Source organism: Apis cerana, linkage group LG2 (genome assembly GCF_029169275.1).
Source record: "Apis cerana isolate GH-2021 linkage group LG2, AcerK_1.0, whole genome shotgun sequence".
Taxonomy (NCBI): Eukaryota; Metazoa; Arthropoda; class Insecta; order Hymenoptera; family Apidae; genus Apis; species Apis cerana.
In genome coordinates, this window is record NC_083853.1 from 2,347,642 (window position 1) to 2,374,996 (window position 27,355).

Here is a 27,355-nt window from a genome sequence, read left to right on the forward strand (position 1 = left end):
CTGCTGAATCGCCACGTGATGCAATTCTCATCCACTGTTTTAAGCATCAATGTTGTATTTGTTCACATACAAATGCACAAACAAATATTTTTTTCTTATTTCTGCCTTGTTGAGATTCCTTTTGCAAAATAGCGGACTTTTATAATTTGAATAATTATTTTTTTAATGAAATATCTACATTTTTCCCTTTAAATAATAAAAATATATTAGCTAATTTTGAAATTTACATTTTAAATAAAAATTATTAAACTTATTGTTATTTATTTGTAACTGTTATTTCTTAACAAATATTCTTATAAAAGTTTTTTTATATATGATTATTTATATATATTATATTTAAATTATATTCAAATTTCTATAAATAATTTATTTTATTATATTAAACTAAGTTTTTATAAATTTGTATATATATTTTATTTTTTCAAGCATGAAAATAAATATAAAATAAATATATAAATATAATGATGAATAGTTTGTACAAGTTACTTACTATTATAATAAATATTTATACTTTATTTATTTATATTTTAATAAAGTAGTATCTAAAGAAATAGTTATATTATTTTTAATTAGTGTATCAGTGTGTTATATAATAAAAAAATATTAAATATTTTTTTTTTCATGAATTATATTATATCAGTTAGTAAAAATTATTCTTGTATTTTTATTAATTAATTTAAATATATATAAATAATAATTTAATTAATTTTTTAAAAATTTAATCTTGTATTAATTAATTTAAATATATTTAATTTAATTATCATTCATTTTGAAAGTAAAAATTGTGATAGTGGTAAGAATTGATTTCACGTGTCTTCATTTATAAATTATATTATAAAGATATGTTTATGAGAGAATGTATTTATTATAATGCTTTGTCACAATTGCATGCCAACTTAAGCACAAATGTAGTTGGTTCATGTTATTATGCAGTATCATTAGATTTAAAGAAACTATTTTGTGCACTTGAAAGAAACAGCCTCTTATTATCCTTCAGTTAATGTAAGTTTGCACGTGCTTAAGCATCACATGCTTGCACTATTGTACACAAATCATATCATTATTATCATGTTAGATCCTGAAAAATAAATTAATAATATTCTCAAAATGAATGTATTTAATTGTATAAATATACTAAAATGTTTATTTTTGATTGATTTAATAATAAACTATGTCTGGATCTAATATGTAACATATATATAGATAGATAGTATACTGCCAAGGAATGTATAAAATTAAAAATGTACACACTTATTAATTTAATTTATAAAAATTATTTCTAAAATGATTAGCAAATATAATCTGTTTAACAGGCAATGTACCGACGTATACTAGAAGCACGTAATAATCAAGGTGTCCTTGATCCAGAGATTACATTGCAGTTCCTAAAATCGGCGATTTACTATTTCTTAACGGATAAAGAAAATCATCATGGACATTTAAATGCAATTGAAAGCATTTTAGGATTTTCAGAAATTGAAAAGCACAATATTGATAAAATATATCGATCAACAAGAAAGTAATATTTAAAACTTTTTCATTATTGAATTTCAATATAAATTTAAAATCTTCAGATAACTTATTGTATTTTTTTTATTTAATGCTATTTAAAAATATTTTATTTAAAAATTATAATATTTGAATTGAATTTTGTTTAAAATTAATATTAATATTGTGTAATATATAATTATACAATTATAAGTTCTTTATATCTATTAACATGGCAATAAATAGCATTGCTATATGTATTTTTATAACAATGATATCAGATATATGTACAATATTCACATTGTACATTTGTTTATTTTAATAATTTTTTTTATTATTTTTTTCTTCAAATTAACATTAACAAGTAATTCAATTTAAACAATTCAAACAAAATTATTACATGCAATTGTGTTTGGTAATTTTATTCATTTTGCATAAGATAGCTTATTAATTCATTTATAAATTCATTATTATAAATTTCTTAAATTGATACTATCAAAATATTTTTTGTTATATAAAAAAAAAAACAACTTATAAAAAGAAAAAAATTTTTTATATCCGTTATGATTTTGCATTTTATTTAATACACATACATATTTAATAGTGTATACATTAGAATAAACATTATATACAGATATACAGTAGTTATTATTAATTTCTTATTATTAAAAGTTAAATAATTTAATACTTACTAATACTTACTAAGTTATCTGAAGATTTTTGCATATTTACTTTTATTATAGAATTATGTTTAAAATATTTCATATATAAATAAATTAATACATTTCTATGCAATATACAAAAATTAAAAATATTTTTTGTAAACATAAATATTTCTAAAAAAACCACATAAAAATCACCAATTATTAAAAATTATATTTATGAAAAAATGTGTAAAAAGAATTTAATTAATATTTTAATAATATTAACTATAATGCAGTAATATTTCAATAATGTAATATATATAAAATCAATAATATAAATTATTCTAATAATATCACTAATATATTATTTTATCATTTTTTATATCTTAATTTTATTATATGTAAATTGATTTATAATATTATATATTCTATTATAATATAATAATATATTTTTAGTAACATAAAAATTAATATATGAATTTAAATATTGTTTCATAAATTCGATTCACTTTTTTTAAATTTTAATTTAATTTCGCTTTGATAATAATATATAATTACTTCTAATTATTTATTTAATTTATTTAATTAGATAATTATAAAATTATCATGTTTTAATAAAAGTAAAATTTTATCAATGTAGAAGATGAAACATATAAAAAATTTTTTAAAGTAAAATTTTTTCTAGTATTTTTTAATATCAAAAGTTTTTTTTATACATATATAATGTATGTAATATTCTTTCATATTATTTTTGAAACTATATAGAATAAAAAATGTTTCAAATAAATATTATTAGATTCGATAATAAATATTTAAATAATAAAAAATTAATATACCATTATTTAAGAAAATAGAAAAAAATATTTATAATTTATAATTTTATAATTTAAAAAACAATTCATAAATAATTTTTAATAAATTGGTGATTTTGTACAATATTTATAAATTAAACTTTCATAAAATAATTATTAAATATTAAATATGATATATGTTTATAATATGTTTCAATAACTATTGCTTAATCATATATAATAATTAACGAAGCAAAAAAAAACCAATAAATAGCAAGCCATTATTAACTATATATATGAATTTATTTTTAAATTATTTTCATTATTAATTAAAAATATTTTATAAACAAAAATATTGTAAGCATTAAGATGATAGCTTTATATAATTTATAAAAACAATTTAATATTTAAATATGTTTAAAAAAAGAAAAATTGTTTTATTTTAAGTAAGTATAAAATAATTTCAAATGATAATTTTAATTTTTTAAGTTTTTAATATAATTATATTACGATAAAAATATTAATTATGAATCGCTTGAAATTTGAAACTAAAATTCAATGTTACATAATGTTAAATTACAAATATTAATTTACAAGAAATAGTATAATTAAACTTCGATTTTCTGACTATCTTTTAACCATTTTTTATTTATATATGAATAATATCAAGCGCTAAAAATAAAAGAAAATGTAAATACTTATCTGTATTTACTATATTATGTATTTTTTTAAATTTATTTTGTATAAATAAGTCTAGTTTTAATTTGAAAAAAAAAATAAAATTAAAGTATATATATAATAAATTTTCATCCTTCATATCAAATGCAGTCATATATAAGTATTAAAATTTAATTATTCGATATAATTAATTATATAATTCGGATAATCAAAATCCTATTGTATTACACATCTTTAAGAAATTGTAAATTATATTTTTCTATTGTATTTATCATCTTTTTCTTTAGGAATGAAGATTTAAAAAATTTTATATTGTCAAAGTATTCAATTTTAATATTATTTATTATATTTATACTTAAATCATAATATTTATAATAATTAATGAAATAATTAATAAAAAAAATAATTCAATGTTACATTGAATTTATTTTTTTTTATTAATAATTTATTAAATAATTTTTTGATTTTTTACATATATGTTGTTAACGTATTTCAATATCATTAGTTTCAATAAATTAAATTTTAAAATAATACATAATAATTTTAAAATAAAACAAAAAATAAACAAAAATATTGAAACAAACAAATAAGAAAAATAGAATGAAAAAAAAACAAAAGAATGAAAGTGAAATGGTTTAAAATAATAAATTATTAAAATTAATTAAATTTTTGCTTGTTTATGCAAATATTTTTAAAATTTCTAAATATCTATCTAATTAACATATTACTTGAAAAGTATGACGTAAAAATATTTTAATTTATTAATTTATTACATTTACAATCGTATAATTATAATTTAAAATATTTTATATATAATTTACAAAATTATTTATATTCTCTAAAAGAAAAGAAGTAAATTTTGAATTTATTATAAGTTTTTCTAATTTGAAATATAAATTTATTAAAAAATTTTAAAGATATTGTGCAAATTATTTAGAATACGTTGATCAAAAATTATTCTTTTATTTAATTTTATTAATTTTTTATTTATTTTATTTAAAAAATATATATCAAAAATAAAAAATGACATGTATATATGTATACAATGTATAAGTAAATGATTTAATCCTTTGTATTGTATTTGAAATTATTAGTTAACAATATATATCAATAAATTATTATGCAATATATAACAGTTATAATTCTTATTATATAAAATATTAAAATATTCTTGTATTTCACATTATACATCATGTAATATATTGTACAAATTATGTCATATTTAATTCATTTTTTCATTAAGCATATTTCATAAAATGCATTGCAACAACTATAACTTGTATGTTTAATATAAATGTATAACTATATGAAAAGCATTTTATTTATTTCAATGCAAAAGACTAAATACATTTACTTATTCATAAAAAAAAAAGAAAAAATTTATCAATTTCATGGTAAAATATGAAATATTTTTTTTCTTTCATAAAATATATGTATAATTTAATATAATTTTATATTTAATTAATTGTAAATTTTACAAGATATTAAATATTTTAATTTTTGAATATAGATTATGTAAATTTATATATATATAAATATATATATAAATTATATAATCTATATATATATATATTTAGATTATATAATGTATGTATATATTTAGTTGTTATTAAATAAAATATAGTATATATTCATATTAGTCTAGATATGGCGTCCAGATAAAGAAAAATTTTGGAGACTGAGGGAAATATTTTGCCTTTTTATCTGCTTGATTACATCAAGTTAGATAGATATGAGAGATATTATAATGTAACTATTTAAAGACGTCACATAAAAATTAAAAGGAGCACATTTCCTATATACCTGTTATGACTCTATTTCACACGTTTTAAAATAATTTATATATTCAAAATTTTAATATTCATGAGATATCTTTGAAAAATCGATTTAGAGATCAAAATAAATATAAAAGTAATTAAATCTTATTTATTAAATTATAAATATTTTAAGTTTACCGTTAGATGACATAAAACAGAGATAGCTATCTCGATCATATTAATATCTCGTTTTATCCAATTAAAATTTATTTTCATTCAATTAATTCAATTAAAAATCAGTTTTTAACTCAACAAATAATTTTCAATTTTTATATATCAGTTTTTGTGTTTGTTTTGATTTCTAAAATCGATATTAAATATCAATACCATGATATCTTATATACATTATTAGATCAAAACCAAAGATAAATATAAATAACAAAAAATTATTAAATATAAAATAGATTATGAAAAAACAAATATATGCTTTGTTATATGTATGTATGTATTAATAACTGTTCTAATATTAATTAGATGTTCAAAAAGAATAATTATGCTTCAATTATGCTTTTATTATAATTATATTTTGATAATATTAGAGTACTATTATTAAGGGTATTGGAAAATAAATTTATTTTCATGTAGTAAATTTTATTTATATTTTTTAAAAATATCATTATTCAAAAAAAACATTTCAGTTTCAGTACTATAACTTTAATAAACTAAAATTTATATATACTATATATATATATATATATATGGACATTTATTTGTACTTATTTGAATTAAAAGTATTTTAAATAAACTAAATTTTATATAAAAAATTAATAATTAATTAATTTTGATAATTTACATTATAAATTTTTTACTTAACTACAGAAAGAGTAAAAAATTAAATTAGCATATTATATACTTTTCTGATACTCTTAGTAACTTTATTTTGTAGACATTTTTTTAATAATAAAAATAAAATGTAATAATTAAATATCAAATTTTCATTTCCGTTTCATAAAATAAATATAAAATATGTTTATAGAAATGTGAACATTTTGCTTAAAATTTCAATTAAAAATATTTTAGGCATATCATATCATAAAGAATTAATAATAATAGATTTTGAAATTAAAAAAAATAAAATGTTTAAAATATAACTAGTTCACATTTCTAAAAAAATACTTTTATTATAAGAAATATAAAACTGTAATTATAAATTTCTTTCTCATTATTTAAAATTATATTTCCTTGCAAGATAACAGTTTTAAAAATTATCTTAAAAGTAATATTTATATCTTTCAAATACACTGCAATTTTCTGAAAATGAAATCTAAATAGTTAAATCATGATATTAAATAAAATTTTCTTATTAGTTTATCTATTCATAATCTTCTGCAAAAAAATAGCATAAATAAATACCATACATGATAAATAATAAAATCATATCATGTATGATGGCCTTTTATATTTTCATGTATTGTACTACTTACTGTTTTTCATAAATGATGTAATAATTATCTGGAAATTTTAAACATTAATTAAAACCAATATATTAATTTTTAATAATATTAATAATTGGAATATAATATAAAATATTCCTAGATTATTTTCTTATGCATGATTTATTTATGTATTTTAATATAGTATATATATTATAGTATATATAATATAATGGTTATTAATAAAATCTGTTAAAATTCTATAGTAAATATATATATGATTTGCTTTATCATAAATATTATTATCGAAGATACATCTTCAAAATATTTCACAAAAAATCAACTTTGAAAAATTATATATAATTTAAATTTTAATATTGTTATAAAATGATGAAATAAAATTAAATTAATATTAATATTAAATATTAATATCATCATAATAATAAATATATTTCTTATATAGTATATGGAATAATAATAATGTGACAGAAATACTAATAAAAATTTTTTAAACAGGTATTTTATTTTTAGAAGTTTTATGAAAGAAATGTAAAATACAAATTATGTAATTATTTCTTTCCAGCTATAATAATACCATCATATTTCTGTTGAAACCACTTCATTGCATCTTCTTTGGTAAGTCTATGTTGAAAACCAACTTTTCCAGTTTTTCTTCTTCTGTGAGCTACATTAAAACCTTAACAAAAAAAAATAATATAAATTACACACAAAATAATTTTTATTAATCAATAGTTATTTATTTATTATTTTATTATTTTTTAATCAATTATTATAATTATATTATTTTTTTCAATGAAATATATAAAGCATAATAAATTAATAAATTAAGCTGTGCTATCATGATATTATTAATGTTAATTATTTATCTATTTCAAAATTTCTTAAGTTATCATTCTGTTCTGTTAATTGAAAAGTTAATTAAGATTTCTACTCAATGATTTCTATTCATTTTTGATTATAAGTTTTATAATATAAATGTAAATATATTATTTATTGTAGCTCCAATTAAGTAACATACCCAGTATAATAAAGTGGGCATGAGTTGCAAATATGAAACCTATATTTTAGCACATATTTTACAAATATAGATACGACTGAATATAGTAGTAACTATTATGCCAAATGTGCATATATTTATATATTTAACAAATTGTTCATAGAATATAAAATGAAAATAAACTAACCTGGTCGTCCGAGAACAACATAGAAGTCCAAACCATAAATACCAATGCTGGGATCATACTTAATTCCTAAGTCAATATGTTCTTGAATACCAAAACCAAAGTTTCCGGTACCAGAAAAGTTCTCTTTTCGTAATTCATATTCTCGTACCTTTAATAAAAAAAAAATCAATATCAAAGAAGAAAATATTATGAAACATTTAATATAAATAATAGAATTACTTTTAATCCACGTTCAAGAATTTCTTCTGCTTTAGCACCTCGTACTGTGCAATGTACTGCAATTTTTTCATTGCGGCGAATTCCAAAAGACCGAACAGTGTATCTTGCTTTAGAAAATACAGGTTGTTGTCCAGTTAATTGTTCTAATACCTATAAAAATAAAATAAATGATATAATTGAAATATTTATTATTTATATTTTTATTTACAAGAATATAATTCTATAAAAAAAAAATTAATCTTTTAAAATCAATTCTTATTATAAATGAAAATATAAAAAAAATATTTATATGTTTAATAATAATTAAATAGTTAAATAGTTATAATAAAATACATAAAAGAATATAAGAAAATTATGAACGTATTAACATAAATGTAATATATTAACAAAAATGTATAACATATAATATAATATATAAAAAAAACAAAATATAAGTAATATTTATAAGTACCTTTGCAGCACGGGTTAGTCTATCACCAGATTCACCTACACAAATATTCAAACAAAGTTTACGAATGCGTACTTCACGCATAATATTCTTTGATGCATCTTTAGGCTCTTTTCGCACTTTTTTCTCGATTCTTTTTTCAACTTTTTTTTCTGAAGATTTCTTTGAATCCTGTAAAAAAATTACTTTACGAATACGATTTCAACAAAATTATACATTCCTATTATTATATATAAAAATAAAAAAATATTCAAAATATTTTATTCTAGTAATAAATTAATTTAACTTCTCATATTATTTTCTTAAACTATTACATATAAACAATTAATTTACAGCTATACAATTATAAACATCATCAAATAAATTTAGGTTATATTTGTTATACATGCTGATCACAAAACTTAACCAATTGTCATATATTAAATTATAATTCTAATATATTAATGAAAAAGACATTAATTAATAGTAAATAAATAATAGTAATTTTTTTATAATATATAAAAAATAATTAATTAATATTTGATGTCTTTGATATTTAAAGATTATAAAATTTATTTTAAAAACAACAATTCCACACTTACCGCCATGATGAATCGGAAAGAACGAATCAATATCGCCCTCTATCGAATAAAAAAGTACTACAAAAAAATGTTTTTAAAATTATCTCATAAATAAAAATCTAATATAAAATAAATTATTTACATATATAATTTAAGATCAAGTGAAATACTTTGTAATATTTATGATAAAAAATATGTATGTATTGTTAATAACATAATTTATTTTAGATACGATATAGAAAAAATAAATTAATAACAATATAGAATATAATCAATTACTAGAAATTACCTAAGATTTTTTTTTCTGAGTTTATGAAATATTTATTTTTAATAAAATATGTTATAATAAATCAAGAATTCAGTGAAATTCATTTAATTAATATTATTAATTAATATTATATGTATATTTCAATAATTATTATATCTCAATATTGTGGTTAACATAATTCAATTATTTCTCATATTGATTGATCATCATATTTTTCTTTTGTGTGATATTAATCTTTAATTAAGTACAATAGCTTAAATAACAATTAAAATTAAAAACTTTTACATTTTTTTATATTTCATATTAAAATATATTTTATATTTTGAAATATGTACTGATTATAAAAAAAAGAAATTTGAAAAATATAGATAATAAATGATTAATCAAAATCATGAACATGATTATAAATCACAATTTTAATTTATAAAACATTAAGTTTCCATATTTATAAATCGTTGAATGTATAAATATAATAAAAATAATAATAAAAATGAAACAATAAAATAAATAATATATTTTGATTATAGGCATAGATTTTTATTTTTATTAAAAAAATATTTTTTTCATTTCATTGTGCAAAGTAATTATAAATGATTTATTTTTATCTTTTTAGTTTTTGTAGATTCAAAATCATAAAAATTTTTGTGAAGTATCATATAAAGTATCAATAACATTTAATCTGATTTAGATTACTGTATTTTTGAAGTATGTATATGTATGTAATAAACACTAATACATTATAATGTTTTATTTAATATTTTATTATATAAGATTTCATATCAATCAATCTATAATTAAATTACAATAATGTCTTTTAACACAATTTTATATAACACAATATTTGTGATTCATTGATTGATTTTAATTATAATTCTATTTATAAAATGATTTAAACTTATTTTACACTAATATTTGCTTAAATTTTTATAAATATTATAAATATAATAATATAAATATTATAAATATAAAATATAAACATTATTCTTATAATTATTATTTTATATTTTATAATCACTGAAAGCTCCTTTATATTAATATTAAATTATATTAATATAATTAAAATAATATTTCAAATATATTTATATTGAATTATCTTTTAATATAACTCGTAAAGCTGTGAAGATGGAGAAGGCATTGGACAAATACTGAAATAATATTAATTTATCATTTATATGTTATTCTCAATTAATTCATTTATAATTAATGTTTGAAGAATTAAATAGTTTTACCGCACAATAAGAGCGCAGAGAAAGTTTTGGCACTAAAAAATTGATAGAAAGAGATATTGGTTTTTGAAATATCAGCATAATCAATATGTTTTGTTGCATTTCTGATGTCTGTTCATACCATTTTAAGTTATATGCACTTATTGAAACATTTTTACTCTAGAAATTATAGAAAAATAATTATATATATGACTAATGTGTAAATGAGTAAACAAATTATATATTGCATAAAAATATATATAATATATAAATAAATCAAATTTTCATTTGAAATTATTTTCACTTTTTCAATGATACAAATTATTTTATTTGAAATTTAAGAATCTTAAATGTTGAGATAATCTATTTATTCATATTTATTTATTATAAGCAATTTAAGTTTGTATAAAACGAAAAAAATAGAGATAGAGAAACTGTCTCTGTTATATAATTGTCTCATTCTATTTCTATTTCGTTTTATTTAATGTAAACTTATATTGTTTATAAATAAGTCCATTTTTATATTTGTTTTGATTTTTAGAATCGATTTTTCAAATATGTCTTAGAAATATATATATTCTATATATTTATATAATAAATACACTTATATTTGTCTACTTACTAATATAATATAAATTAATATAATATAAATAATGGCATGTTGAAATTTAAGAAAATATTTTATAATTAAAATACTATTATTTAAAATATTACTTATTTTGATAAAATATTCAATTCAAAATAATGTTTGTTTGAATGCATATATTTAAAATATTTTTTTTTTATGTATCATTTAAAAAAGATTTCAAAAAAAATTTATAAAATGTTATATTATTAAAAGAAATTAAAATATTTATTTCTATTTATCTATTTCAAAAATTCATTTTCTTTGAGTTCGGATCAAGTTAAATAGATACGTGTGATATATAAATACTTAAATAATTTAAATAGTTCAACAAACAAAATAGTTAAATTTTTTGGATTGCATTAAAAGAAATTAAATGCATTAATTTCGGAAATTGTAAGATAATGATAAGATAATAATATTAAAATAACTAAAAAGACTATTAAATTATATTACATATAAATTAATATATAATAAATTTAATAATAAATGTATAATAAATTTAAGAATTTCTATATATTATATTAATTTATTATATATATATTATATTAATATATTAATTATATTAATGCAACATGGTGCGTCAGATTATTCGAAAATATCAAGTTGCTTACTTGTATATTCTCGTCATTATATTCACACGAATCTGTTTAAACTTGTCTGAGTCCGCTTATATATTTCTATTCCGATCTGAATAATGAATGTATTCGATTCATAATCGAATTCAATTATTTACATTGAATTTAAACGTAATTTCTAAATTACGTTTTTGTAAATAATTTATATAAATAATAATGTACATATAAACGATTTTTACCATATCATCCATGTATTGAGCTGGCCATGCGTATAAATAAACTTCCATGAGTGCAGTGAAACATGTGATCATAAACTGTATTTTTATGACTAACAGAGGATTCTGATTACAAATTATATTATATTATTATATTATATCATTACAAGATAAATCAGTTTTTTCATCGATATTAATGACTTTAAAATATGTTATTAAAGAAATCATTTTGAGCAATTTTTTTTTTACATCAAATTTAATTTTTGAATTAATCACAAAAACTTTTGGTATTTTTTTGTATAAAAATCTATATACATTATTACATGATTTGCATTTATTATATGTTTATATAAGGAACTTTAGAAGTCGATCTAAAGTATATCTAATTTTAAGCATAAACATATAATATATATAATTGGTGAATATAAGAAATATTTTTTTTTTTTTTGATAAATTATATCGAATTATATTATGAATAATAAATAAAGTATAATATTTAACACTTTCTTTGATATATGTTACTTGAATTTATTTGTGCTCAGTCGGCAATATGTAATTAATGCTATTATCATTAATCAACTAAGTTATGTCTTTCATGATTGATCAATGTTTTTAATAATAACTCATTAACAAAGTCGTAACAAAATTTTTTACAAAATAACAAAAAATATTACTTGAAATTACCTCAGAATCAAATTATATACAGATGCATGACATATTATCACGAACGCACATATATAATAATAGAATTCAATATATCATTAAAAATTTTTTGCGAATAAATCAAAAAGCTAATCGATTATATTATAAAAAAAAATGATATTTTTAACATATTTTAAATTTATTGAAATCGATAAGAAAGAAATTAATTGACAAATTAAAAAATATCATGCATATAAGATATAAAATTTACCATTATTAATATAATACCAGCAAGAATCATATTAAATGATGTTGCTATTATAGTATAAAAAATGATATGACGAAGACAATTGGCTATTTCTTTTGCGTATCTAAAAAATAAATTCCTTACAATAAATATAAATAAAAATAATTTAATCTATACATTATAAAATATTATCTTATTAATTAGTTCTCTCTTCATTGAATTCAATTGACTTTAAAATATATCGTAAAACATTGTTTTAATTAACTTTTTTCTTTATTTTTTATACACAATTAGCAACCGGCAATTTTCGAATTATTTGCAAAAAAATACTATTATATTGAATTTATATTGAAAGTTTATTTAATACATATGCGTTCAAGAATATATGAATTGAATAGTGTGAATATTATAATTTCATCAATTCATTGTTCATATTCCCATTTTTGAAATATCTTGTATAGATATACATATATAATAAGCAAAATTCAATAATATAATATTGTATAATATAATATAATAATATAATATAATATAATATCCCAAAAATTTTTTGCGAATAATTCAAAAATTAAAGTCGGTTATACATAAAGAAAAAAGTTGCTAAAAAGAATATATTTCAAATTTATTAAGATTATAATATGTAAAGTTTATTAATATCGATAAAGAAGAAATAATCAGCAAGTTGATTGTTATCTTTACCTTCTGATTTGTAATTGTTTTTTTATACAAATGACCATCATATCTTTGTTTGAAATATTCTGTATCTTCACGATCAAACATTCAAATTTAACGACCACGAACCACAATAAAAGTGCTCCAAATATGCTTAAGCATACAGTTGCAGAACATTGATAAGCAAAAAAACATTGATGGAAATATATTATAATATATACTGCCGTATTATTAAGGCTTAATGGAAATTCTGTATAGAATGGTAAGGAAACAGGTAAGAATATAGGTCCTAATATAAATATCGTCGTAGTTAAGTATGAAATTATTATAGCACTTCCATAAAGGATATAACATTTTGCTACATATTTCTGGATAATTTCCTTTTCGTATTGTTTTGCCTCTTTAATATAGGTTATCATTTCTTCGATTATATGCTGTTAATTTATGATAAATAATTTATGATAAGATATATAAAATAAAACATATATAGTAATAAATATAATCATTTTCATCTATAAATCATTAAATTTCTACTAATTTTTACTCTATTAATCGATAATATAAATTTATTTGCTTTCTTAATATTGCGAATATAAATTTTAAGTTAACATTAATTGATTTAATTTTTTAAATCTTTAAATTTTTTTTAAAAAATAAAGAAATATTAATTAAAATATAAAACAAAATTTATATAATTTATCACATTCAATAGTCACTATTAATTTTCGATAATAAATTGTTATTTATTTTTTATTTTTTTTTTTAATATATACTTTAATATTTTTATAACAATTATATTTTTGTAACAATCATTGTTACATCATAATGCAATGAAAAATTTTTATTCTATTAATTTTTGATTTTTAATTAAACTAAACACTTTCTAAAAGTAAATAAATTATAAATAAGTAATTTTGATTTCTAATTTTGAGTGCTAATTACTTTAATTTAGCATTTTTTACAATAAAAGTAGATAAATTATAAATAAATAATATTTTCAATATTATTTTGAAAAAAAAATTATTACAATTAATAAATTTGTACATAATCCATAATTTAAATACGATAATTAATAAATAAAAATTTAAAATTTATATTCTTAAATATATAATAATTTAATTATGTCATACTATTCAATTCTAATTTTTAAATTAATTGATTATTCGATAAAATTAATTTTACTCTAAGTATTTTCTTCTTTTTCTTTTCTTTTTTCTTATGTCTATTTATAATTATATATCTTTTTATATCATCTTGTATTATTATTATATAATAACTTACTTGTAAAGTGTCATGTTTAATCGCGCATATAGTGGTTTGAACAATTAGTTGAATAAAAACTACCACTATGCTTATAGACTTAGCAACAATGATGATATCGTCTTGGTGTAAATATATTGAATGAAACATAGGTAAGCTTCCCAAACAAGAGCTAATAATAGTGAAGATTTGTAAAAATTTGAAAACAATGATTTGATTTCTACTGCTATTAGCAGAAACTGGCCAACAGAAGCATAAAGCTACACTGAGCCACGTAATATAGATAACTCTTTTTAACATTACTTGTTCTATCATAATTTTAAGAAATTATTATTGAAACGAATGAAATAAGATTTCACTGATGAATAAAATTGTGTGCAGATTGTTACTATCTTGAGTTGTTATACTTCTTTGAAAGATAATAGAAAAAAAAGAAAGATAATTAAATATTCATTACATGATCATAGACATTATTCGTGAAGCATTGCTTCAACAGAAAAAGGAATTTAATAAATCAATATAAATGAAGTACAATTTATTAGTAATGATTTTTTCCAGACTATTTCTGCATAGTCTAGCTCGATGGGAATAATTATTGGTTACACTAGTAGTATATTAGAAACATGCAAGGAAAGTTATTACGTAAAGTGATTAATATTAAGGAATAAACGCTCTATTAGAAATTTCTATTACAATGTTCTTTTGTAAAAAGGTAAAGAATATTAAGTTAGATATTCAGATAGTCAATTTATATACACGCGATATTTATGAAAGATTAGTTAATAGAAAAGAAAATGTGATAATGCAAAACGCATTAGAATCCATATCAATACAAAATATCAATATATGTATTTTAAGATTTGTACAGATTTAATATGATATGTTATAATTTAAAAATATATATAATATAATCTATAAATATATATATAAATATATAATATAATCTAAAAATAAGAGTTTGAAGATTTGAAATTATTTTCTGATACCATCAAATAAAATTAAAAATATTGTAAGTATTTAATATACGTATCAATTAAAATTCAAGAAAATATAAAATAATATAAGAAATATATGAAATATAAAATAATATAGAAATGAAATTCTATGTGAATAATCTTCTATTTTGATATAATTAATTCTCGAAATTTTATAATAACGAAATTTGTTTGATATATATATATATATTATATATATTCATATATTTTATATATTTCTGAACATAATTTTTCTTAGAATTCTAATTCATTTTTTATTCTTACATGAAAATCAAATGAAATGGAATGCCAAAAGTGTTTCTTTCACTAAAAAAGAATCAAAAGATAAAAATTTTCAACATTATTAAGAATTTTAAATGAACTTTAGAATGATTTGATTAATTAATAATTATCTCAAAAATCACAATTTTATTTCATAGATAAAATGAGATATTTAAATATGTAATAGCTTCATAGCATAAATTTTATTATAAATTTTTTTTCATTAAACTATTTTTTTTAATTTATTTTTCATTAATTATATTTATTTTTTTTTAAGTATAAACATTTCAAAAAAATATCGTTTCTTTAACATCTTTTGCATTTTTCATGATTCCATTCTGAACATATTAGGCATCATATTATTAATAGAATTTAATTTTTTATTTTTTTATTATAGATGATGTAAATAATTTCTTGAAATAATTTATATATAATGTAAGAACAATAAATTGTGACTAATATAAAAGATGCACTTATAAACATTTATTGTATTCTATTTTATATAATTTCTATATAAAGTATTCTATATTCTAATATAAATTTTTTTATTTATTTTTTAACATCTTTTTCAGTTTAACAATAAAAGTTAAAATTTATCTTAAATTTTTTCATTATATTTCAATATATTTTAATTTAACTTAATTTATTATTTTAATAACAATTTAATTTAATATAGTTTAATCTTTTTTTTATTTTAAATATTTAATCTTATACTTCAATCTTTCTAATTTAGATAATATTTATATTGAATTATAATAATTTAGACTTATTATATTTTTATATTTATATATATAATATTTTTATATTATATAATAAGAGATATTTTTGTCAAATTTCAATATATAGAAACCTATAAAATATATTATATTTTAATTTTTGCGCGATTAAAGTGAATAATAAAGTGAAAGTAAAGGTTTCAATCAATCAAAAAATTGCTAAAGATTAATGACAAAATGAATTAGTGCGCATTATAATACGCATTATAATATGCATATCATCAGTCTATAGTTGAAAAACATGATGACAGGTTGTGTTTTGTGTATATTACATAAAATTTTTATTGGATATTATATTACTAAGTCTAATTATAGATTATTAAATCTATCTATTAATTCTATCTATCTATTATTAAATCTATAAAAAAATCTGTATAAGTACATATTTATTTACTATTATATAAAATTGAACGTTTTTATCTATCGATTATCATTTAAAACTTCCAAAGCGGGATAGATTTGAAAGTATAATAATTTTTGCAGACACTATAATAATTAACAGATAATCCGATGATTTTCAAGCAAACGTGTTAAGATTTTATTTCTTTTTAATAAAAATTTATAAATTTTTTTTGTTTCTTCTCCTATATAAAGATGGAAATAATTAGATTAATATAATTAAGTACATATACTATATACAGTGATATATATTATATGGTATATATATATGGTAGGTATTAATAAACATGTGGAGCACTTTTGAAAGGTAGATTCTAGACATCAAAACAATGAAAAAAATTCACATATAATGTCTAATTAACATTATAAGCATTTTAAGTTTGTATTAGATAGAGCGAGACGGCAAAAGAGTGAAAACGCGCAGCTGCGTGTGCGTATTGCAATATCGCTTATAGAGCCCTCAATGAAAATAAATATACTGATACTTTTTTATATACAATTGATTATTTCAAATAAATTTCAATATAAAATAATATATAATATTGTGCAATATACATAAATATCGAGTAATGTAACTATGAAATATTTTTATATCATTTAAAAAAAATTTTGATTATGCAAATTAAAATTTATATAATTAGTTATTTAACAGAAACTTACCTCAAACAAATTATAGCAAATTCCACAATATTTGAAGTTATGTGATGATTATACAATATTTTATTTAAAATCATAAATGAATCGTTGTATTTCATTCAACCTGCCGTGTTTATCGAAATCTATAGAAGCAAATCAAAATACATTTCTATAAGATTTCGAATTAGAAAGATTGAATGTGTTTTTATATGCACAATTGCTTTTTTTAATTATTTATAATTATATATCACATGCACAAAAAAGTCCAAAATAATTGAATCAATTAGAATTTCAGATTATTAAATTATCCAATCAAATCACTGACAAATATTTATCTTTATTTCACTTGCACTAAATATTTTTTATTCTTATGCAGAAAGAAATAATAAGCGATCTGAATATCACTTATTAATAATATGAATCAATATCACACATTAATATCATATATCCATAAATAATGCATACATATCACAACTGTTTTTTTTTTATGTATGCTTGAATGAATATTTTATATATTACAATAATATTACAAATTCACTAATTTTATTTTCATTTTTATTTCTAATATATATTACATGAATGTTACGAACGAATTAAATCCAAAACAAAACAACACTATCTTACCAACGGGAAAGATTGTTGACCTAGATTTTCGTATTTTTATACTTAAAAGACACAAACATAACATTTGATTTTGAATATTATTACCTCATTTTTTCTTTCTATGAAGTCTTTCAAGTCTCTTTTTCTAATATCTAGCATTTAATTGTTAGCAACGCTATTTCAATAACATATTGTGGCATCGCGGAATCAATTCAGAATTTAATGAAATAGTATATATTTGAATATTTTTTTAAAATAAATAATTTTTAATTAAATTTTTTTAATTAAATAATTTTCATATAGAATTAAATTATATCAGTTCAGAATTTAATTATATATATATAATTATATTCAAATAGTATATATTTGAATATTTCTTTAAAATAAAGTTTTAATTAAATAATTTTCATATAGAATTAAATTATATAATAATAAATAATAATCGAAATAATTTTACTCAAAGAAATTAATGTGAATCGTGAATGAAAAAAAATCTAATATGTAATAGTAATGTGAAAAAGAAAAATGTAATGCTTATATGATTTTTTTAGTGAATATAAAATAGTGACATTATATTAAAATTATATTATATTATATATACAAATATAAATATTGAATTTCAATTTTTTTGTTTAGCAATTTCATATCGGAATAAAAATTTGAAAAATATGAATTTAAGTGAAAGAGAAACAAAAGTTTTTCACTTGATGCTTCAATTGGTCTGAATTTCAAATTGATTCAAGTATTCATTAATGACTTTTTTGTATATGAGGATAAGCAAATTCATGTGTAAAAAAATATATTCAACCTTTCTAATCTGAAATTGTATAGGAGTGTGTTTTGATTTATTCCTATGAATTTCGGTAAATAGGCAGATTGAGTATTATACAACAATTCAACTATGAATTTAAATAATATATTTGTAGCATAAAATAATTTATCTATGGATATATATAAAGTGGTATATATGTTAATATTCTGGAATTTACTAAAACTTATTCCAGATTAATTTAAGATTTTGTTAAATAAGAAATTACATAATACGTACATTATATTACATTACACTAATTTATTTGAAATAATTAATTGTATATAAAAAAGTATCAATATATTTATTTTCATTGAGGAGTTCCGTTACGCAAGTGACATTGCAATACAGTACTGCCATGCACCTAGCTGAGCGTTCACTCTTTCGCTGTTTCGCTCTATGTAATACAAACTTAAAATGCTTATAACTTGTTAATTAAGCTTTATCGGACATATATGTATATGAACTTTTTTCATCTTGTTTTGATGTCTAGATTCTATTTTCCAAAGATGTCCACACATGTTTATTAACACCCTGTATATATTTTTTATATATATATTTATTTTTTTTTTAAATACGTACATTCAATTACGTATATTAAAATTATTTTTATATGTTTTGATTTTAATTTAGTTTTTCCGAGAAATTGATTACTTATGTTCATATCACATTCGATTTATCAAAATATTGAACATATCCCTTCTTTTCATTTGTAATTCGATATATCAACAATTCTATTGTCGAAATTCGTAACGATTAGATGTTTCGCATCAAATGCATAATTTATCTATTTTGTAATTTTTATTTGATAATTATTCTTTTATTTTTTGTATTACTATTATTTCATTGATATATTTTTATTCAATTATTGAATATAATATAATTATATAATATAATTCTTTGAAGAATAATTTAATTTTTTTTATTCGTCTTAGATATGAGAATTATTAGATGATTTGAAATTATTGTTTTATTAATACGATAAGTTTAATCTTATGTATAGTATATCTTATATATTTATCATAAAAAAGATCATAAAAAAAAAGATTTGATTTTTTTTGCAAATAAATAATTGGTTTTTAAGATTATTTTAGGTAGAAAATTTTTAATATAGACGACACGATGACAATTTACGATTTAAAATAAAGAAATAAGAAAAGAGAAATAAAATTTATTTTTGTATTTTCTTTTTGAATTAATAATATATAATATGGAACATGATACATTATAGTTTTGATATAATTTATAATTATAAATTGATTGTTGAAAATTTCAAAATAAAATAGAAAAGATTTTAAATATTTTAAAAATTATAATTTATGATTTGTTTATGATTTGATATTTCTTATGAATGTTTTATATTTTAAAAAAATTTTAAAATATTTCTAATATGTTACATATTATTAATTCTAATGATAAGTAAATATTAACAACATAAGTTTTTTAAAAATAATATTTTTTTAGCAAATCCTTTTTTATTTTTCTGTTCAATCTAATTTTATTTTCAGATTATTATGTGCATTACTATAATGCAATCAATAGATTCATTGTTTATTTCATAATAATATTTTAAATATAATTTTAAATAAATTTAATTATAATAGTCATACGTAAAATTAAAATCAGTATTTATCCGATTATACAATGTAAATAGATACATTGTAATTCTTTATTTTTATTTCTTTATATAAATATTCATTTACAGCATAGAATTAATGTTTTTTTCAAGAAAATAAGACGTTCGAAAAATAATTATCTTCTTTTCTTATGTAAATTTTTTTTTCTGTAATAAAAAAATAAAAAAATAAAAATCTAAAAAATCTAATAATAAAAAAATAATAATCTAAAATAAAAAAATAGAACTATCCAGTAAAAAATTTCAATTTTTAAATTTCAAGTTTTTATTTGAAAATTTCAATTTTTATTATTATATTTATATATAAATCATAACGTTTTGTTACGATTGTTAAGATATCTTACGATCTTCACGACGACTTCTATAGATCACAACAACATTGATGGCAATTATATACATAAAAATAATGCGATAATAAATAATTTTTAAATTTTAAATTTTAATTTAATTTGTTTAGTTGCTAATTTTCAAAATAATAGTTTTATTTTTCTTATCTGAAAATATATTAAATATTATAGAAGAGATTTCTTGACAGGCAAATTTTTAAATTAAAGCTACTACTAAAATTTTTAATATTTTTTTTTTATTTTCGAAAATATGCTTTGATAGAAGAATCGCTTGAGGGTTTGAATCAATTATTTCATTGAATTGTACTTACAATTAATTTTTTAATTATTAAATTAATTTTACAATTAATTTTTAGTAAATAAATGCTCTTTTAATTAACGATTCTTTTTATAAGATATTAAAATTTCAACGATTTTATTATGTTTATAAAAAGTAAAATATAAAATTATTAAAATAAGATATAATTAAAATATTATATAAAATGATTATATAAAATCAAAGTTCATTAGCCCGTCAGATACAGATTTATATTAATATTTTTATTAGATTTAATCCTTTTTATATCCATTGTCAGAATTTCATTCATGTTCCCAAGTGCTACTTGGATGAGAAACAGGAGATGAGCATGATAATTTTAGTTTGTAAGTTTATAAAAATTTCTCAGCGACTGATGATGCGTTAATGCGTGACGTATTTTTCACATTAAATGTGTATGGTTATGCTATGGAATTGCGTCGTTTTAACTATTAATCCATTAACAATTATTAATTTAATTACAATTTATACTTAAACAATATTATATCCATTATATACTGCGAATTAAAAATAATAATAATGCAAAATTAATAATAATTAATTTTATTTTCAAATTATAATAATAATACTTCATTTATTATATGAATGCTTACAAATTAAAATTAATATATATATATAAATTTTCTTTTCTTTTACGTCTTCAGCCATCATCAATCAATTTCAGAAAAATGGTACGTTACAGTATGAAAGTAGTGTACCAAATTCGGATATCACACATATCCTGAGACGTTTTTTCTAATAGACTTTTGCATTCAAGTGTTACGCGTGAGAATCATTGAATGAATGTGTGCTTATTTTGTTATTTTATAAATATAAGACTAGATAGGTAGTATACTTCTAATGTATCTATTAATTATAAATAGGTAAGGTTGAGCAGATTGTCATGGTCTCTGAATGTACATTTTCGCATAACAACTTGTTTCAAAAAATAAAATTTGAAAAATTGAAGATAAAGCTGAAATGAATGAACAATGTCATTTTTCTCTGGCTTTGCTTATCATTTTTTCGAATTTCGTGATCGTGATTGCGAAATAGAAACGAATGTTGCGCTCAAAATTTTGCACATATAAACAATGATTATCACGATTATTATTTGTCCATGTGTATTTAGTTTCTGCGGTTTAATTTTTTTCTTTCTTTTTTTTTTTTTTTGCGATTAGTGAATTTCGAGCCTAAATTTAAGTTTCAGCGGGCATGGCGCTCAAAGAAGGAAGTCGAAGATCCAATAAACTGTCACACGAAAAAGACTGCAATAAATGGCTTCTTATTTTTTGGATTTTTTTTGTTTTCAAAGAATAAGAACTTATTAAGATCCAAAGAATAAGAACTTATTGTTATTATTGCGACACTGTGCTCGTTTTTTAGTAATAGTAGTAGATAGTAATTGTCTGCCCAGCTTATCATTTCAGATTTCATCATATAATTAATATAATAATATCGCAATTTTATATTAATGTTGAAATTAATAAGTTATAATTAATGTTGCATTTATAAATTTCATATTTTGAATTACTATTGCTATAAAATGATGATCGTGTTTGCTATATATTGTAAATAATATTATGATTATTTTTAATTATTTTAATTATTTTATTTTATTATTTACTTTGTTGAATTTTATAATTCTTAATCTATCTTTCTTATGAATTAGTTTATTTCTTTTAAATTTAAATTTGAATTTATTCCATAAATAATGTCAAGATATTTGAAGTAACTTTTCATTTGTAGATTAATAATAAATTTTATATTAAATTCATTGATGTATATTTAATCATTAGTGTTGTATTGATAAAAAATCATGTTTTTTCTATAGTAATATTATATTTATAAATTACCACATATTTCTTCCACTTGGATTGTAGAAGTTCTTGTTTATAGATTATTTGCAATTACAAAAATAAGTATAATTTTTAATATAACTGTAATTTTCCGTTATTAGTATTCATTGCAAAAAGTTATGAATGCATGAATTTAATTTATTTTATTACACTTTTGTAAATAATTAAAAAATTTTATTATTTTATTGAGAATATTGTTTTCTTTTATTTATTTTTCCTTTTTCTTTTTTTTTTTCTGTTGAACCAGAATTTCAATACAATAAAGCATTCTTCACGTTTGAAATTTTAACATATTAGTTACAAATAGAAAAAAATATTTCACTCACAGTTTGTTCGAAGAAAATAAATAAAAAAAAAATATAACTATAAAATTAAAAAACTAGATAAATATAATTATCCATTATTAAGTTTTATTAATTCTATTGTAATTTATTTGAAGAAATTATTTTTCAGCGGAATAGATTAAAAGAAATATCTCATTTTTTTACCATTTTTTATTTAATTTTTATAAATTTTAGCTAGAATCAAGCAAACATTTAGCTTTTTTATAAATGGGATTTATAAAAAACATATTTAATGGTTTTTTTTTATTTTTCAAAAGGCATTTTTGTTTTCTCTATTTTAATTTAAAATTTCTCAACACAATATTCCTATTTTTGATAATGTTATCATAAATCATTAGCATTTTCTAAACTTTTTCCTTATAAACAATTGTTCCTTATAAATCCTTGTAAACAATCAATCCTTACATCTTTGATAGTTACATTTTATTTATAAGTCATTGATAATATGTATATAGTATATAGTAATATGAATATAGATTATATTAAAAGTAAAAGAATCTTTCGAATTTTTGATAGATAATGTTTATAAATAAAATATTTTTAGAAATGTGAAAAGAGTTTTTAGAATAAATAAAATGTTTAAAATGTTTTAATGTTATATTTAAATTTTTTAGGATCTTTTATAGCATAGATGTGTAATTACATAAAGCATTATGAATATCGTCATAGTAAATTAAAGATATCGATTTAGTATATTTTTTAGGATTATAACTAAAGTTTATTACTAAATATATTATCAAAAAAAGCATTGAAAAACTTAACAATTTTACTGATAAATGTAGAGAATTTCAGCATAACAACTAAATTGATATATTTTCATTGTAAAAAAAAATATTGAATTTGGATATTTATTAATATCAACGACTTTTTAAAAATTTTAAAAATTTTCATAATTGTCAATGTTATATTTGATAATTTGGCAATATAAATACGAAATGTTGAATTTATGTTGAATAAATTATTTCAAATCATGTCTGAAATTACACATAATTTTATGATTACAGAAATATAAAAATAAAATATGAATTATATTAGCAAATGAGATTTTCTACTAAGAAAAATTCCAATTTAAAATATATACAAATATGCTTTAATTATGCAGAATTAATTAATTATTAAAAATATACAAACATAATATACATTTAAGAAAATTTATAAAATCTTGTATTAGTAATGTTATGAATAATTATATTATTTATAAAATCAATATATTAATATTTTGTAGTTTTATAACAATCTTTATTGATTCATTTTTAAAAATAAAATATTATATTTACTTTATTAAAAATGCATTCATGAATTATATATAGAAAAGAAATTAATTATTATAAAAAAAGATTATATTAAAAAACATATTGGGAAATTGTTTTATATTATGAAATTGTTTTTTAAGAATTTTATACTATCAATTGCAATTAATACCATGATAATTGTTCAATTAAAAATAAATCTCATTTGTATTAACCGCGTTTATGCATTAATCAACTTTTGGTTGGCCAACTGAATCAATGCGAATAGAGACAGTGTGTGATAAATAAAAACTAACCTCAATCGACTTCAAAATCGCTCGTGTATACGCAACATCAATCAGTTGAAACAACTTCTGATTTCAATATCCAATATAATTATACTAAGCATTATAAGATCGTATAAATATTATAATAATCAAGTGACAAAGGAAAGCGGATCTTGATTGCAAATATGTTTAAATTCAATTGAACGATGGACAAAACAAATAAGTTTATTGTGCTATATCAGAAACATGAATGGAATAATGGAATATTTAAAGTAATACATTATGGAATAATTAAAGTAATACATATAAAAATTGAAAAAAATAGCAATAGAAGATATAATACAAAAAATGAATTTTGAAGGTTTAACAATTATTACTATAAAGGAGAAAAATCAGATCGATAAGAACAATTTATCGAATTGAATAAAATAATAAAATTTCGCAAAAGTGGAAGTGGAAACATATATGAATAAAGCTATCTTAAAAGGTTTAAAAGAGTAGATCCATTTCTTCGTTCTATATCAGTTTTACGAATTTTAAAGATGGTAGCCAGTTAATAAAAAATGTTAATAAAAATATTAAAAAAATTTTAAATATAATATTAAATTACAATTATAATGAGAATAAGATATAAATAATACAGAAAAAAATATGTTAAAATTCTTGATTTCTTATTTGTTTATTATTTTTATTTTGCCAATAAATTTCTTTTAAAAAATATTTTGCATATGCATTATGAATTTTTTGCGCTTTTCTGCGCTTTAGAACGATAATTACTTGTAATATCGCTAATGATACCATCTATGCTAATTGTTTTGCTTTTTATATATGTGCCAAAATTTTCTAATAATTCGTACATTATCAAAATATTCATTGCATTAATATATTATATTAATTATATATATAAATTCCACGATTATTATATTTATATAAATTAATCAATTATAAAGCGCAAATAGATTTAATAATTAAATAGATAATATATATAATATATATAATATATTCATAAGTTACTGAATTTACACCAACAATATATTTTAGAAAAATAAATATTATGATTATAATATAATAGTAACTATTATAATATAATAGTATAATATTTGTAAAGAAATATTATATTTTAATTTTAATATAAATATTCTTTAATTTATTAAGGACTAATAACGACATACAATATTATTAAAAAAAATAGAATAATTTATAATATAAAGTATATTACATAATATTTATAACATAAAATATATTATATAATTATACCAAGAAAAAAATATTAGAGAAATAGTTACAATAATTGAAATATAGTATAAATATTTTAATTTTTTTTAATTTTATGAAATTAATTTAATTGTAATAAATGTAATTACATTTTATGATTTATGATAATTTAAAAATTGAAAAAGAAATTATTATAAAAAAAATGTTAAATTCTTAGAAATTTATAAACTATACTACGAAAAAATAAGTTCATAAATTAGATTAATAAACTGTTTATTACTATATTAAAATAATTTAGTTTATTAATTATATTATATTTATATAGTGATTTATGGTCGATAGTATGTTTATAGAAATTATTTTTTTATAAATATTTTAAATATATTATTAAATATATATTTATAATTTTTTTTTAATATTGAATATTTACTATTTCGATAATTGTCATTGAAATTTTAAAGTAAAATAGTTTTTCCTTTTAAGTCTATTTTAGTAATTTTACTGATGATATATTAGATAATAATGAAGACTCGTCATCATTAGTATATGATAACATTATGGAGACTTTAATAGAAGATAAAAAGATTGTATATTAAAATATAAGACAAATAAGCTCAAGCTTACTATCGATTACTAATTGTCAGTAACAAGATATTCGCAATCATTTATTTCAAATAAAAACTTGTAATCATTTAAAATTCGATTTACTATTTTTGTATTTCAAACAATT

General features: G+C 17.9%; 3 protein-coding genes and 1 pseudogene across 6 annotated transcripts in view; 2 read left to right on the forward strand and 2 right to left on the reverse strand.

Moving 5' to 3' along the window:
• The window catches only part of LOC108004505 (protein quick-to-court), a 29,253-nt gene extending 23,344 nt beyond the window's left edge, over positions 1 to 5,909 (forward strand). For all 4 annotated transcript variants that reach the window (XM_062072111.1, XM_062072112.1, XM_062072115.1 and 1 more), the window contains one exon: positions 1,314 to 5,909. In XM_062072111.1, coding sequence (XP_061928095.1) covers positions 1,314 to 1,523 — 210 coding nt within the window. In that variant the 3' untranslated portion in view covers positions 1,524 to 5,909. The remainder of the gene's footprint in view (positions 1 to 1,313) is intronic.
• Positions 5,910 to 6,955: 1,046 nt separating this feature from the next.
• On the reverse strand, positions 6,956 to 9,262 carry LOC108004506 (large ribosomal subunit protein uL5). The gene is made up of 4 exons (XM_017067465.3): positions 8,667 to 9,262; positions 8,216 to 8,365; positions 7,997 to 8,144; positions 6,956 to 7,488 (listed from the first exon to the last, which is right to left on the reverse strand). Exons 1-4 carry the CDS (start codon positions 8,745 to 8,747, stop codon positions 7,361 to 7,363), a joined length of 507 nt encoding a protein of 168 aa, XP_016922954.1. The 5' UTR covers positions 8,748 to 9,262; the 3' UTR covers positions 6,956 to 7,360.
• A 991-nt stretch (positions 9,263 to 10,253) lies between these two features.
• LOC108004502 (odorant receptor 67a-like) lies at positions 10,254 to 15,407 on the reverse strand. Its single transcript, XM_017067459.3, has 6 exons — positions 14,957 to 15,407; positions 13,703 to 14,109; positions 13,028 to 13,127; positions 12,139 to 12,240; positions 10,721 to 10,876; positions 10,254 to 10,636 (listed from the first exon to the last, which is right to left on the reverse strand). Exons 1-6 carry the CDS (start codon positions 15,248 to 15,250, stop codon positions 10,571 to 10,573), a joined length of 1,125 nt encoding a protein of 374 aa, XP_016922948.1. The 5' UTR covers positions 15,251 to 15,407; the 3' UTR covers positions 10,254 to 10,570.
• A 9,837-nt stretch (positions 15,408 to 25,244) lies between these two features.
• Positions 25,245 to 27,355, forward strand: LOC108004493 (uncharacterized; annotated as a pseudogene).

Coding starts and splice junctions, on each gene's coding strand:
- LOC108004506 (XM_017067465.3), bottom strand. CDS start 8,747: ATGCGTGAAGTACGCATTCGTAAACTTTGTTTGAATATTTGTGTAGGT. Junction 8,366..8,666: donor GACTAACCCGTGCTGCAAAG/GTACTTATAAAT, acceptor TTATTTTTATAG/GTATTAGAACAATTAACTGG. Junction 7,489..7,996: donor TGTTGTTCTCGGACGACCAG/GTTAGTTTATTT, acceptor TTTTTTGTTAAG/GTTTTAATGTAGCTCACAGA.
- LOC108004502 (XM_017067459.3), bottom strand. CDS start 15,250: ATGATAGAACAAGTAATGTTAAAAAGAGTTATCTATATTACGTGGCTC. Junction 12,241..13,027: donor CTGGTATTATATTAATAATG/GTAAATTTTATA, acceptor ATTTGTAATCAG/AATCCTCTGTTAGTCATAAA. Junction 10,877..12,138: donor CTCAATACATGGATGATATG/GTAAAAATCGTT, acceptor TATAATTTCTAG/AGTAAAAATGTTTCAATAAG.